General features: G+C 37.1%; 1 protein-coding gene across 1 annotated transcript in view; it reads left to right on the forward strand.

The window, feature by feature from the left end:
• Window positions 1-12,943, forward strand: part of LOC125244520 (NACHT, LRR and PYD domains-containing protein 12-like) — a 46,999-nt gene extending 34,056 nt beyond the window's left edge. Inside the window, 5 exon segments of the mRNA XM_048154591.1 lie at window positions 1,196-1,357; window positions 6,958-7,131; window positions 10,867-11,010; window positions 11,106-11,152; window positions 11,365-12,943. Coding sequence (XP_048010548.1) covers window positions 1,196-1,357; window positions 6,958-7,131; window positions 10,867-11,010; window positions 11,106-11,152; window positions 11,365-11,975 — 1,138 coding nt within the window. The 3' untranslated portion in view covers window positions 11,976-12,943.
• The last annotated feature ends 3,993 nt before the right edge of the window (window positions 12,944-16,936 follow it).

The following is a 16,936-nucleotide window of genomic DNA, read 5'->3' on the forward strand; positions in this document are numbered from 1 at the left end:
ATATATATACACATATATATATATATATATATTCACAAAATATTAATCACATATTAATCTACTTAATTTTTCCCTCCTCTACAGTCATTTTTTAAAGTTAGATATTATAAACAATATAACAAGAAAAAAATCATAAAATTATAAATAATGCATGTTTTCCCATTCATTTTTTGTATTTGTGTGTATCAGTATTGGTATATTTTTTTCTGCAAAACAATAATTGAATCTTTGATGACAGAATATGTGTAATTCACCTTTATTCCACAAGGTGGCAATGTTTGATAAAGTGACGTTTCATTCAGACAGAAAACAAAAGAATAGGAAGTATGATCAGCAAAACTTTAAATGGCTCAGCTAATTTACCACAGAGCAAGTACTGAATGCAATCAAATATGAGGGTCACTGTCACTTGATGATGAATCTGGTGGAACTGTCAGCGATCAAAATATTGATTTTGAAAATATTAAAAATAATTAGAGAATATGTATGAGATCACAAATGGGCTCATATTCGCGATCTCAGACATATTCTCTAAACTATCATTGGCTGAATGTACTGGGAAATGAGCTCTAACGAGGACAGTGAGATTGGCATAAAACATCTGCTCAAACTGAACCCTTCCAAGCTTTAAAAAGGTAACAAAATGTGCTTTATTTTATTCTTCTGTATTTGTTACTCTGATATCAGGGGGGGGTTTATATTATCGCGACGGTGGTAGCGGAGGGTAGAGATCCATCCGTGATGGATATAGATCCGGGTCGCTAAGGACCCGAATATTTAAGAATGATTGGCAAAATATTCATGCATTTAAAGGTCAAATGTCGTTGAAAATTAGTATAATTTTTGTTGTCCAAGTCTGCTCAATGTTTTGTAAAGAAATGGAAGCCTAAAAATGATTTTCTTCTCCATTTTCTCTTTTTTTCTTGATTTTCTTCTGAATTTTCTTCACATTCTTCATTTTCTTCCTTTTCATTTTCTTTCTTTTTATTTTCTTCACTTCTTTTACTCCATTTCCTATTAGCTCTTCTTCTTTATCTTTTTTATTTTTCATCATCATCATCCTACTCTAAAAGCGTGTGGATGTTAGAAACTGTAAAATGCACAGACTTCCAGATGTAAATATCAGTAAGATCAAAAAGATCAAAAGATGTTAAGATGGGTTTTCATTTTTCTAATCATTGAATGTTTTGTTCAGAATGGCAGGGTGTAGATTGACTGGTCAGTGCTGTGAAAGTTTGTCTTTAACTCTACAATTGTCAAACTCCTCCCTAAAAGTCCTGGACCTGAGTAACAATGACCTACAGGATTCTGGATTAAAGTTGCTCACTGATGGACTGAAGAATCTGAACATACTGAGGTTTGACTTTCACATTCGCTCATTCAAATTTTTGTATCAGTAGGTGTTCTGTAGTAATCACAATTCAGTTCAGATTTTGAGATTACCAGCCTAATTTTATAATTCCCAAGTGCAGTTTATAGTGAGATGTGAAAAAATAAAAAATAAACCCACTAATGGTCAATAAATGAAACTAGGTGACATGACAAGACAAACCAGAAGGCTGTTCCATAAAACAAGATTAGAATACAAGCCAGGCTTATTTTGGTTAGTTAGGCACATACTTAAAATAGTTTAAAACTCAGTTACTCTGTCAACCTATGCTAGGAAACTAACCTGGTCCATGGTAGGCTAACTGTCAGGCTAAGCTGAGCTCCTCTATCACTGACCAATAGGAATGCAATGATATTACCGCTGACTCTCTCACATATAATTATTTGACTTTATTAACCCTTTGAGCGGTACGGTCCCACATATGGGATTTTTATTTCTGTGCCCCTGGGCGTACGGTCCCACATATGGGATTTAGAACATTCAGCAACGTCACATAACTGCCAGATTTAAACTGTGCTTTCGCACTTTGGCTGTGAGACGGACGCGCACAGCACTTGTCATATATCACAGCTATGCAGTGTTTTCAGCCACATAATGTTTCTTTTAATGTTTCAGACATTTAAATACACATAAGCACCATTAAAACAATACATTTAGAGTTTATAAAATACACACTGATGTCAGACATTTGTGGAAGCAGCAATAACAATCCTTTCAAATATAATTTGCTGACATTTATTCATATGAGACACACATAATGGGCCTAAGTAACTATAAACTTTACTCTTATTATTCTTCCAGTTCACCAGCCACTTACTTGCTTATATTTCGGGAGAAACTGATAAATTCACGTGTTGTAAATCCAACTGACAGGACTCTGTGAACTGCAGCACAAAATAAGATGACATCCAAAACACACTCACTTACACATATTTGAGAATCGGAATATCATATAGTTGATGACATGGTAAGCAAGTTTGCGAATATTTTTTAAATAAAAAAGGAAAAACAAAATAATAGCGATCCATATATTATATATATATATATATATATATATATATATATACATGTATACATACACAGCATAAATGAGTATGCCTCCTCTGAAACTTAACAAATTCAGAAATTACTCTTTACTTAGAAGACATGTTAGGGTTCCTTAGAGATATAAACAATTATTATTCAGGAAAATAAGATTTTCTTATCAAAGTGATAAAATGTTGTTACTAAATAGAAATAAATATATATAACAGGTAAGTATGTTGAACCAAAACATTTAAAGAGAAGTAATTTCTTGACAATTAAAAGTGTTATATAGCCCAGTGAATCATTCTCAGACTTAATGCTGACAACAATGGAACCACTTGGGAGAAAACAGACTTATTTCTTAGCACAAAAGAGGACAGTGGTACAAGAGGATTATCAAATCATTATTTTAAGTGTGAAAAATCAATACAAAAATTCTTGTGACAAGACCCCTGAAACAATCAGGCCTTTTTGCTAGTCAAAGAGCAGGACAAATACCAAGCAAGTGTCTCAGAGCCAGAAAAGCTATGAAAAGAGTGACTGTTTATCTCACAGAGTAAGATTCAGCCTGCAGAAGTGACATGCATGGTTGTTGTCCACACTGGAACTACCTAATAAAGTCAGTTAGCCTTTCCAAGGCTCATATATACAAAATATAGATTCTGGGAATCAATACTCTGGTCTCATGAAACTAAATCAATCATTTTGGTCTAACAGCATCTAAAATATTATGGTGTTGCTAGAGGAGGAGTACAGTGAGAAGTGCCTGGTTCCCACAGTTCAGTGGTAGTGAAGCCTTAATACAGGGATGTATGAGTGCTGAAGGTGTGAGGGAGTTGTGCTTTATCAATGCTTTCATGAATTTACACACCACTGTGTGATTTAATACACAAACTTGAAACAGAAGATGTTACCCTTTCCTCATTCCCTATGTTGTTGGGGATTCTTTTCAACATGAATGTAAAAATATATGCATTCTCCCAAGGTGAAAAACCTTTTTTTTTTTTTTTTTTTTTATTATTATTTTTTTTTTTTCTTGAGCACCTGGGGGGGATTCTGTAGAGCAGGGGTGTCCAAACTTTTTCTGCTAGGGGCCAGGTGCCAAAAAATTTCTGTTGTCTCGGGCCGCATGTCTGTAATAATAATAAAAAACTATTATTAGACAAACTAATTTATTATTGCCATTAATTTGTCTTTACTTATATTTTAAATATGCTATTTTCTAAAAATGCTAAATGCTAAGTATATATTTATATATGCCCCTTGATATTATATAAATTATAACCAAGGAATCATTACAATGTATTGCTTTCAATAATTGTTTTACTCACCATTAACTTTATTAATGTGAACAGTGATGTTGTGCCTTGGATTTCAGAACTGATGTCAAGTCAGGAGTAAGTCGCGTTGTAGAGATACGAAGCAGATCACAGAGATGGCTGTCAGTCAGACTGGCTCTCAGTGGACTCTTGTTCAGTGTCATCAGCGAAAATGTTTGCTCACATATGTATGTGGAGCCAAACAGGCTCATCATCCTTTGTGCATGATGTTTGATCAAGGGGAATCTTGATGGTTCCAAACTCTTGTAAAACTGAGGCAGGGGAAGAAGCTGGTGGTGGCTGCGAAGAGAATCATCGCACTGCAGTTCTATGAGTTCCAGCTGCACATTCTCTTGCACTTCTTCTACGTTAACAGAGAAAGGGGTTGAGAACAGTTTGATGTCGTTATCAATAGCGGAAAAGTCTTGAAAACGCTGATTAAATTCTGTGATTAGTGATGTCAGCACTGTCGAATATTTATCTATTTTTCCAGGGATGTTGGAGTCTGAAAAACTTGTTTACTATAAAAAAACAATTTCGGACAAACTAGGAAAGTGCACAGCATTGCAGTCACTGATTTGTCTCTCAAAAAGTCTTAGCTTCACAGCAAAGGATTTCAAGTGCGCATACATTTCCGATATCAGCTGGTCCTTGCCCTGCAGGCTTTTATTCAGTGCATTCAGGTGACTGGTCAAATCAACTAAAAAAGCAAGGTCTGCCAGCCAGTCAGGGTCATTGAGTTTATCAAGTGTCAGATTTTTTTCTTTCAAAAACAGGTCAATTTCAGACCTCAGCAAATAGAACCACTGTAGAACAGAGCCGCGACTCAGCCACTGCATGTTGGAGTGATATAGTACATCACCGTATTCTGCATCAATATCGGACAAAAATGCCCGGAATTCTCTGTGGTTGAGCGCTCTTGAACGAATCAAGTTTATAGTTTTCACCACAGTGGTCATCACATCGTCCATCTGGATGGCTTTGGCACAGAGTGCTTCCTGGTGTATGATACAGTGTATTTTTACAGCCTCACCTCCACTTTCGCGAACTTTGTTGCATACCATGGAAGCCATTCCTTTCCGCTCGCCGATCATGGATGGCGCTCCATCCGTTGTAATGCCACAGAGCTTGGCCCAAGGGAGATTCATTTTATCAATCACACATGATACGGCTTCAAAAAGATCTTTTCCTGTTGTTGTACTCTTAATGCTCTTCATATCAAGAAGCTCTTCTGAAATGCAAAAATCACTATCCACACCTCGCAAAAAAATTAACAGCTGTGCAGTGTCTGTTGAGTCAGTGCTGTCATCGCATGCAATTGAGTAAAAATCAAACGTAGGTACTTTGTCTGTCACTTGTTCTTTTAGATTTGCCGACAAGTCTTCAATTCGCTGTCCGGCTGTGTTTCTCGAAAGACTGATTTTTTTAAAATCTTGCATCTTTTCTGAGTAAATTATAGTGGCAACTTTCATCAAACACTCCTTTACCAGAGCATGATCAACAATAATTTGTTGTTGTTTTTTTAGCCCTATTACGTCATGCGTGCTGCATTGTCTGTATGTTATAGCGACACCCGATGGTTATTTGGTGTATTTCATCTATTTTTCCCGATGACGGGCCAGATTCGTATCATTTTCAAAAATCCCTCGTGGGCCGCCACAGGACTGATAACGGGCCGCAGATGGCCTGCGGGCCGTAGTTTGGACACCCCTGCTGTAGAGAGTTGAGCAACAGTCCCCATTAAAGATCAGGGCATTTTAAGGAAGTTGTCATCCAGGAGTTAAACATGACAGATGTGACAATCTGTCATGAACTTGTACACTCAGTGCCAAGAAGTGTCAGAGTAGTATACTTAAAATTATGGAGGACATACTAAGTACTAGAATATTATACATTTGTTGAATTAAATCTAGGGTGTACTAATTTCTGTAATCCTTCATTTAAACAAAATTGGCTAATTTACTTAATTTATGGATATTAATGACATTTCTCTGTTTTTATTATCTCTGTTTTCAATCGCTTTGTCTCAGTTCTTGAATGAGACTTATTTCTCAAAACAGTGCTCTGAACAATTAGTTTCAGATTTGGATTTCTTATTAATTTAAGCAAATTGCATGTGTTTTAGCACATGTGTGCAAAAGAATAAGTACAACTGTCTACAATTTGCACAATAACTAAATGCACATGGAGTTGGAGTTTTCCCAGCACAATCAGTTCCATTTTTTAACATGGAGGAATGTCTAAATCTCTAAACAGCAACAGCAGTTTATTTTTGTAGAAATCATAGACTGTAAAAAAATATGGACGTAGTGTCCGTGACGTCACCCGTAGATTTCTGAAGAGCATTTTGGAAGTGAAAATGAGGCCACTGCCATCTTAGCAGAGTGTCACCGCACGTCACTCTCGGATAACTAAAAATGGGCACAGAGGCAGGACATGGTTGGAACTGAGGTGCCATGGTTAATGAAACCACGCCCACCTAGCTCGACGTGATCAGAGCCGTTGACCATATTTAATGGCTCTGGACGTGATCACGTTAGCAGGCAAAAGAGCTATATATTTATCTTAGATACTATCTAAAATATTAATATTCTAATGATATAACATCTTTATTAGTTAATAAAGATAAGTTTTATCATTAGAAAGTTCTAGGTTTACTGTCAATCTTTACAAATACTGTAGAATTATAGGGCAAAATGTTATATCTAATTTTATGATATCAAGGGCAGTCAAGCTGTACAACATATCCTCAACATATAAAAAAAAAGATTTAAAAAGACATATTTGTAACAACAGTTGTCACTAATAGTAAATAAATTCAATGTTATGACTCTGATCTAACATCAAAAACACAAGTCATATGTATGTTTTGAAAACATGAGCTGTATAGAGCTGTATTCACAGATACGAAACAAGATGCATAGAGAAAAGCTTTACTTCGTAAAGTGCACTACTTGATGATGGATAATTTTGTTCATGAAAAAACACTCTTTCCTTTTGATGAATGTGCCAAATACTGGGATGAAGTTGGTCACACACTGTGCGAGTCAAGCATTTATAATCTTTGATTCAGGGTCCAACCTAAAGACAGCCAAAGAAAATACCTTTTTCTTTTAGAAAGTGGAGATTTTCTCTTTTACATCTTTCATTTAATGAAGAAATTAAATTACAAATGAATAAGGAATAACAAAATTACAAAAACTACTTTATTTTTCTGTTTAGATTGGTCATCTGTAATCTCACTGCTCAGTGCTGTGAAAGCATGTCTTCAGTTCTAAAATCATCAAACTCCTGTCTGAGAGAGCTGGATCTGAGTAACAATGACCTGAAGGATTCAGGAGTAGAGTTGCTCTCTGCTGCATTGAAGATTTCACACTGTCAACTGAACATATTAAGGTATTTAAAAACACTGATAAAGATTTACTATAATCAAACAAAACATGTCACTTTAAACCCATTCTTGACTTTTTGAGTGCTTTTAATGTCAGTCCGAGAGGTATCTGACTCCATAGACATCATTTTAACCACCAATTTCAAGGTCCAGAAAGGTACTAAAGACATTGTTAAAATAGTCAACGTGACTGCAGTGGTTCAACCTTAATTTTATGAAGCAACAAGAATACTTCTTGAGCGCAAAACCAAATCAAACATAACTTTATTTAACAATATCTTCTCTTCTGTGTTATTCTCATGACTATGTATGTTCAGCGCTTCCAGGTTCTTTATCTATGGCTTTTCTCTTCCCTTTCAAAAATCGATCCATCTTCCATTCTACATCTGTTGGCTGTTTACAGTTTTATTTCTTCTTTTCTTTTTCTGCTGATGGCCTGCGCCCCCCACTTTAAGAACCACTGCATTAACTGTAGGGCTGTAAATTTTTTGTTTTGGTACTACATGATTAGATTCAAATCCATTCTTGAGGACACGATTCGATTAAAAATTGATTCAGCATCACAGACATGTGTTGTGCTGCTTACGTGAACAGCGTCTGCCAATACTGAGCTGGTGTTCTGACAAAGTCACACAGACCCAGGCAGGTGTTCATTCAAAAGTTAAATGCAGAAAATATAACAATGCTTATCTTGGTTTCGGCTTCACTGTTAATGTCGTTGGTGAGGAAGAAAGGCCTACGTGTGTCCTATGCCTTAAAACATGGACAGCATGAAACCCACAAAATTAAGAAGACACATTGAGAGCAGGCATCCGAATTATGTTCAAAAGCCACTTGAGTTTTTCAAAAAAAAAAAAAACTTGACTAATCTCATGGGCAGCAAACTCGTTTTGTAAAAGCCACTTCAGTAACAGTGAAAGCTCAACTGGCTCAACAAGGACAGCTTGTTAATAGCATATGTGCGATGTGTGGATTTTAAGTCACTGAATGATGATTTACTATTTTTCAAATACATCCCCAAAACAGCAACATCTGATGAACTTTTTAAGATTCTTGATTCGTACATGACAGATGCTGTTTCACAGTGAAGCGAGATGGCTCTCCCACGGCAAAGTGCTGTCCAGAGTGTTTGAGCTCAGGGAGCAAATTCAAATTTTTCTGCAGAAAGAAGGCATGAACAAGCTTGCCAGCAAGTTTGGTAATGAACATTTTCTAATGAAGCTGCCATATCTCAGTGACATTTTCTCCGAGCTGAATCAACTAAACCTCCAGCTGCAGGGCAAAGACAAATACCAACCACATCTGACAGACCAAGTCAGCTCATTCATCTGAAAACTGGAGATGTGGGGCAGGAAACTCAAGCAAGGAAATAAAGAGCCTTTTGAAAATCTAACAACTTTTTCCAAAACTAACAAGCTCACAGAAAGCACTGTGATTCCATTTTTTTTTTTTTGGAACACATCTCTGCTCTGAGAGGTTATTTTCAGAAATACAACACTGTGCAGTTCGACTAGGTGAGAGATCCATTCACTGCTCCAGCACCTGATGATCTGAGTTCCTCAGAAGAAGAGCAGTTCATTGAGATGATGTCTGACTCAAGCATGAGACTTTGTGAATTCTGGCTTGGTGTGGAGAGGGAGTTCCCACTGATAGGTCAGAAGGCTGTTGAAATTCTGCTCCCCTTTGCAACATCCTATCTCTGTGAAACAGGGTGTTCAGTAGATTTTTTCACAGGTTTAAAGGGGGGCACGACCAAAAAAGTGTGAGAAACACTGGGTTAATATAACATTTCCCATTTCAGGATTAGCAAAATAATTGCAATAGTGGCCAAATCTGCAAGATAGCAGAGATGGGTGAAAAGGTTAGTGGTTTTGCCCCCTTTTGCACTCACTGTCCTGCAGATTGGGGTGATTAACGAGTCATTTTTTGTGGAATCAAAAATACTACCACACTGGGAAGCTCACTTTCTTGGAGCGTGGGTAGTGTCTGGTCTGTCATTTCCGACGACATGCTTTTATGCGCCAATAGCAGCTGCATGCTGTCACAGATCCACCATATCCTCACTACATATCCCATCATCCTCCCTGGCTTTCACCTGTACACACTTCACCCCCTGTGTTCCATTCGGAAGGGCTCATCCCTATGCCCTAATCCCTCCTAAGGGTTTACCCTCTGGAGTGAGAGCTTTGAAGGGATGAAGAGTATAGGGGTAAAAAAAACCCTCTTTTTTCGGAACGCACTTCTGCATAATCTTAACAAGACAATCAAGGAAGAGTAGATTGTGCAAGCGGTGCCCTTTGTTTAACGCTAGTTTATTTATTTATTTTTGATTTATCGCACCATATTGTATATTGTGTATATTGTGTGTATTGTATTTGAAACATTATAGTAGTAGTATAGAAGTATAGAATAGTAGTATATATAGTAGTATAGAAAAATACTATACATACATTTATAGGTAAAATTGAACTCCTAACCTCCTGTACCCATTCTGTGACGTCAAAGAACTTCCCTGTGCAAAGGATCATGGGGACCCGAAGTGTCCATCAGTTGTACCCTTCGAAGACCTTCATTCCGAAGGGCCCTTTGAAATGGCCAGTTTTGAGCACTTTATATCCCGTTTGGAACACACCGACTATCACCTTTCCAGAGCACTAATCATGCACACCTGCACCTCTTCAGGATACTCATCAAGCTGGCTTTATAAACACACACCTTACCTCCTTCCAGTGTCTGGTCTCGTTTACACGTAAATGACTCATTCCCTGTTTCTCCTATGTATTCTCCAAGCAAGATTCTCCAGTGTGTTCTCCAGCATTTACTCCAGTTCTCTACTCCAGCGTCTTGTCTCCTCCCAAGTCTTCGTGTGCATCTTACTTACCTGAGATACTGAGGTGTGTGCTACATTCTGTTCACTATCCATCTCATCCAAGGTCTCCTAGACCTGTAAGACAAAGACTGATATCATCATCTACATCCTCTGTTAAAGTATCCTTGCTCAGTTTACTCACCTGATATTCTGCTCCAACTCCACTGCTGTCAATAAACTTCCTGTCAACCAATCTCTGTGTTCTGAGTATACTTCCGTAACACGCTGTGACTGCTTGTGTTTTATGACAGGTGGCAACCAGCATTAAGGTGCAATACTGACATTAAAGTGCAGTACTTTGGAATGTCAAATAGATACTGGCGCTTAATAATTTATGTGTCATATTATCATAGGTGTACTATTTTAAATATATTACGGTTATCGGCAATAACGGTGTATTGCAACACCCCTATGTGTGTGTATGTATGTATATATAATATGTGTATGTGTCAGAATGTGGATTTAAATCATTCAAAAGTTTTCATCCAGCACCCTCTGCTTGAAGATCAGGATACTTCATGCTAGCATTTGGTGTCTAGTCTGTAAAGTACAGCTGCCAAACAGCCAGTAATTGACGAAGGCTATTCGACCGCTCTAATAGATATCTCTTCTGTTATCCAGCAAGAGTGACTGTCTAATGAATTGTTGTTTTTCTCAATTATTAGTTAGAAGGTAATATCCATGCTTTTCCAAATAACGTAACTGACTTTAGGCACAATTTATATTGTTTTTAAACTACTTGACTGAATTCAGTAAAGGACTCGAGTTTGAGAAAACCAAGCTCCATCTTCAACTGAGTGAACTGCACTGTGTGACAGCAATGTGTGTTTACCAAACTAACATCATATGAACTGTTACTGTGTGTGTGTAGGTTGTCTGGCTGTATGGTGACAGAGAAAGGCTGTCGTTACCTTTCTTCAGCTATAAGTTCAAACCTGAACTCATGTCTGAGAGAGCTGGATTTGAGCTACAATCACCCAGGAGAATCAGGAGTCAAGCCATTAGACAAACTCAAGTATGCTGAGCAGGAAGAGTCACTGCTGTGTTTGTGTTTGTCTCTGTGTATTGAACTATATCAGATAGGAATGTGACGCTGTGTGTGTTTTATAGTGTGGATCATGGAGGAGAGTTCAGGATTATAGCAGGACTACACAAATGTACGTTTTCTCTCTCTCACATACACACACACAGGGCGGATTTAGTGATTTGGGGGCCCCAGGCAAAATACAGGAATGGGGCTATATACAATTGTACACATTTACTATCTTGAAGTTCCTTTCACTGTCGACATTTTGTCCCCACAACATAGGGCTTGCCAGGACCACAGACGCACATTTAGTGATTGTTGATTTTCTCGTTGTGTGTTCAGATGCCTGTGATCTCACACTGGATCCAAATACAGCAAACCCCTTTCTCATTCTGTCCGAGGAGAACAGAAAGGTGACACTTGTGAGAGAGAAACAGCCGTATCCTGATCATCCAGAGAGATTTGATCATCATCTTCAGGTTCTGTGTACAGAGAGTCTGTCTGGACGCTGTTACTGGGAGGCTGAATGGAGTAGAGATGCTGATATATCAGTGACATATAAAGGAATCAGCAGGAAAGAAGACAGTGATGATTGTGAATTTGGATTAAATAAAAACTCCTGGAGTCTGTTCTGCTCTAATGACGCATTCACTGTCTGTCACAATGATATGTTTACTGACACATGTGTCCCTTTAGGCTCCTGTAAGAGAGTAGGAGTTTATGTGGACACGTCAGCCGGCATTCTGTCCTTTTATGATATTTCTGACACACACACACTTACACACTTACACACATTCACCTCCACATTCACTGAGTCACTCTATGCTGGATTTAGATTGTTGTCTTATGACTCCTCAGTGTCTCTGTGTCAGATTAAAAAATCCTGTGAGCAACAAAAGAGACATCACAAACCCACCCAACTGAAAGAAATACTTTCTCGTTATATATTGTAGTACTGCCAGTTGAGTAGTACTGTGCCAGTAATACTGCCTGGATGAGCTTTGACTAGGTCTGTGTGTCCATTTATTTGCACAGACTGTGTAATTTTGTGAAATGGATTTGTTTTTTTTTTTTTTTTTTTTTTTTTGTTGTTGTTGTTGTTTTTAGTTAAAGGTCCAGAATAGGTTGTTTTCAGTCACGTGGTTCTCGTGACGCGCGAAATTCCGGTGGAGGGCAAGCAGTGAAAATTAGAATGGAAGAGATGGGAAAAAGTCCGTTCTGTGCTGATTTAGACAGAAAATCACAACATATGTTGGACGTGATACTTATGTTATGAAGAGGAGCGACATTTCCACTGAATTGAAAGACTTGACTGCCATCGAGGAGGTAGATATAGAGGATGTTAAGCTCCCGTCACGCCGCATTCAGTTCTAGTCTGGGTTTGTTTATATCGCGCTGCCTTTCTGCAAGTGATGTTAAGGGCAGTATTTTAATTTTCTGTCATGATTGTGAAAAATGTCGCCATTGTTGGTCATTTATGCTGAATCGAGAACTGTAATAGGAACTCACGATATCGTTCGGGGGAAAAAAAACTGCTAATACAATTTTTGCCTTGGTTGAGAAGGTGAGACGACTAGCAAATGTAATAATGTCACTAAATAAACCCACTATCTTTCACTCAAAATAAACACATACTGTAGCTACTTGGCTGAGTTTTGTATTTGGTTTTTGTGCAATATTTAATTAACATTGTTTGTGAGTATGACTCACTCGCTTGTGAATGATTATAGCCTAACTTGCACACAGCCACTTCAAAACTGTTGACGAGCTTCTATAGGTTTGATTTCGGTTGTCATTTGTTGAAATAAATACAAAAATACAGCGTGTCGGTGTCTGTCCCTGAATGTGACCCTCCGATTCTCCTTCGTGGTCATATGGGAAAGTGAATATTTACAAAAACAACATTAAAACTAGTTACATTTACACGCTTCCAACAAAGAAATGCATCGACTTCTGTCAGCTTGTTAAACATTTATTTTATTTGGACATTTTCTACAATACGACGGCTGAAGCAGCAGCGCGTGACTGTTTTCATGGTAACCAGATCAACATGAACGGAATTCTACAAAAATGAAGTTAAAACACCAAATTATCATTCAATAGGATAAAATATCTTCTCCTCCCTGCAAACGATAGCATGAAGAATGTGAATATTTAACCAATTCAAAAACAAAAGGTAAGCAGGTATCCATATTCATTTCAGTATCAGCAGACGCAAAACGCTATAAAAGGCGACAACTTTTAAAGTTAAAAAAACTAAATAAGTTATAAAAAACGGTATAAGATATGTAAACGATAAAAACACCTTCTGGGTTCTCGATTTTAACGATTTGAGCAACCATAAACAACGCAAAACATACGAATATTGAGTTTTTGATAGGATTCCTATATAGAAACATCACTCCCTGCCCTCCGGACACATTCGCGCTGCTGCTGTGACGTCACGTGAAACCAACCTACGTATGCAATATCACAATGTATGTATGTTCAGTGGCCAGATTGATGGCTGGCCCACCCAATCAAAGCTGCCAGAATATAGCCTATATTCTGGAAATAAAACTAAACGTAAAATTTAAATGTGATCTTTTACTAAATTTAAAACTAATCTGTTGTATATAGTGTATTATTACATTTAACATAATATGTTTTTATTTTGTGCTGTAAACTCAGCTTTCCAGAGTCATGCCAGCAGCTAGGCTATTTCTATATGCACCGTGCATGACTCAAAGCCCATGATTCGTGCTGATAATACAGTGCTGGTTTGGTTCATTTTTAGAGTGATTATTTATTCTACAGTAAAAACAACATAGTCTTGTGATGTGTTTAAACAATTTCTACAAAATTAAGTAATAAAAATGAAATTAAAATCGAGCTATAAGGTTCAGTGTGTCCTTCCCGCACATGATGGTGACACTCCAAACAATTATATCTTTGTGAACAGCTCTGCTTTCAAAACAAGCTTTTCCAGTAGAAAGCTACATTTTTCCAACGATTAGCAGTGTAGCATGGCAATCTCTGTTTTTAATGTCACATTTATATACTGATGAGCAAGCAAGGTAAACCACACTGTCAGCTCTATCTAGGGTTGCCACCTTTAATACAGAAAAATAAGGGACGCCTGCCGCAGCGGGGGCCACACCCCTCGGGGGCCACGATGACCACGGTCCCGATGACGTGCCAGTGGTGGTATATCATAACTTAAAACATGTTTTCATAAAAATATTAAGATTGATACCAATGGACATTATAGTAAGATATCTGCTATTGAAATCAGTGTGAACAGATGCAATCAGTCTCTCACTATCACAACTTAAGTGGTCATATTGAATACACAGCTATGACAATAATAAACATAGGCCAACACCTGCGTTAACTCAGCTGCTGTAACCCAGAGGGGAATAGGATAAGAAATTGCTAATTAACTCGAGTAATTTTATAGAGTGATGTGAACAAAGATTTTGGCTAAAATATTTGGCATTGTTTGCAGTAACACCATCCAAACAGTGAAACCACACCTAAATGACATAATATCTACAAACATTTCTTATTTAAGTAAAACACTTAACAACATTTTTATTATTGGTAAGTAAATATATTTATGTATTTATTTATTCCATTTTTATATAGTCTATTGTTAATTCTATAGTATTAAATGATGCAATTATTTAAATTGGTTAAGCATAACAAATAGTTGTTTATTTTATTCACATAGGTACTATATTTTGATTAATTAAATATATCTCTCTTAACTCTTATTAAAGTAATGCTTATGTGTCTGACTGTACAACTTAACCTTAATAAACAAATCATACCATAACATGATTAATGTACATTATTAACATTATTTCTTAATAGGCAGCATATGAAACATTATCAATTAAAAAAATTGAGGTGATAAAAAAAAATCTGGACCTGCCTCCGCCATCGTTTCAAATGGATTCTCTGACAAAAGAACCGGCGAGGCGGCGTCCCGCCCTCCTCTGACTCTGATTGGCCGTGATTCACGGCCCGTGAACCTGAAACAAACCAATCAAACCAACGATGGCAGCGAGTATTACCCAACCAGGGGCAGAATAGGACACGTCTTCACACAATGATTTGCATGGGATGCTGCATAATGTGGACCTATGTAAAATACGGGACAAATCGCGTCCCGTATTGACTTGATACGGGACGATTCCGTATTTCACGGGACGGGTGGCAACCCTAAATATACTCAGCAAAAAAAGAAACGTCCTCTGACTTTCAACTGTTTTTACTTTCAGTAAACTTAATGTGTAAATATTTGTATGAACAGCTGATCAGCTGTCCTTCCTGTCTCCCTGTAGCGCTGTCTCAGGCGTCTCACAGTGCGGACATGGCAATTTATTGCCCTATAGCCACATCAGCAGACCTCATGCCTCCCTGCAGCATGCCTAATGCACGTTCACGCAGATGAGCAGGGACCCTGGGCATATTTCTTTGGGTGTTTTTCACAGTCGGTAGACAAGTCTCTTTAGTGTCCTGCGTTTTTAGAACTGTGACTTTAAATGCCTACTTTTTGTAAGCTGTTAAGGTCTTAACGACCATTCCAGAGGTGCATAATTAATTGATTATGGTTAATTGAACATGCATGGAAAACATTGTTTAAACCCTTTACAATGAAGATCTGTAAAGTTATTTGGATTTTTACAACATTATTGCTTGAAATGCACAGTCCTGAAAAAAGGGACGTTTCTTTTTTTGCTGAGTATATAAGCCAGCTTCCGGTGAGATGTCATTTGGTGGTGTGTTGAGCATCAGTATAAAATTTAGATTGTAATGAGAATATAATAACTTAAATGGCATAGCATTAATTTAGTTATTCAAACGTAAGACAGCATAAAAATAAATAAATAAAGACGAAAGGCTACGTCATTGTTCCTCCTCGGCTAAATTCAATTCGCCCATCAGTTTTCACGCTTTTATGTGAAAAAAAAGCTTAAAAAATTAAATATTTATTGTGCACTTTTGTGTCACCATACTTGGCCACATGTCACTTCACTTCACTTCACTTCACTTCACTTTTTTGGCAAATTAGGTAAATGTGATAACTGCATGAAAATATAAATACAACAGTAAAAATTCAAACACTGATGGTTTTGTGTCGATGTACATTGAGTACAGAATGAACTGCTAACAGTTCACCGGAAATGCTCGAGCTGACTTAACAACAACCAGGAAGTAACCGTGCATACAGTCCATTGCACAGGCCTAGTTCAAACTAGCACAGGACAAAAATATGGCATGTCAAAATTGAGCACAATTTAAATGCAGACTATTATACTAAAAAATATTTGTATCAATATAATTTTTAAATTCCATTCCAGTTATTTGTGAAGGCTTGTAAATAATCTTAAATGTCCCACTGTACATTATTCTTGTTATGGTGGAGCCACTACTTACACATTACATCTACACTTTATTAGAGAACCTGCATTAATTTCCGATACGCAGTGATCTGATTTTTAATTGTCCAGTAAAATTTAAATGTGATCTTTTACTAAATTTAAAGCTAAAGCTCAAGTATATGTTTAGTTGTCCATCTCACAGAAAAATTAAAATGTGAATTTCTAATAAACTTGCAGGTAAATAATAATATCCATCTGATTGTAAGATTAAAATGTATGACTCTGCAAATCCATTAAAATAATTTACAACAATTACAAACAGCTAATGAATTGTGATTTTTATTGCAACATGTTTGTTGCGTTTTTTATGTGTTTGTTTGATGCATAGGCTAAATGCCAATATTAAGTATACATGTAGTGATGCCTGTGCAGAAACAATAATGTGCATAGTTCTGATCTAGCTTATTCTAATCATAATATGGTTAGTTTCTACTAATATCAGATGCTATATGCTTAATATGTAGCTCTGTTTGACATTTTATATC

Source organism: Megalobrama amblycephala, linkage group LG14 (genome assembly GCF_018812025.1).
Source record: "Megalobrama amblycephala isolate DHTTF-2021 linkage group LG14, ASM1881202v1, whole genome shotgun sequence".
Lineage (NCBI taxonomy): Eukaryota > Metazoa > Chordata > Actinopteri > Cypriniformes > Xenocyprididae > Megalobrama > Megalobrama amblycephala.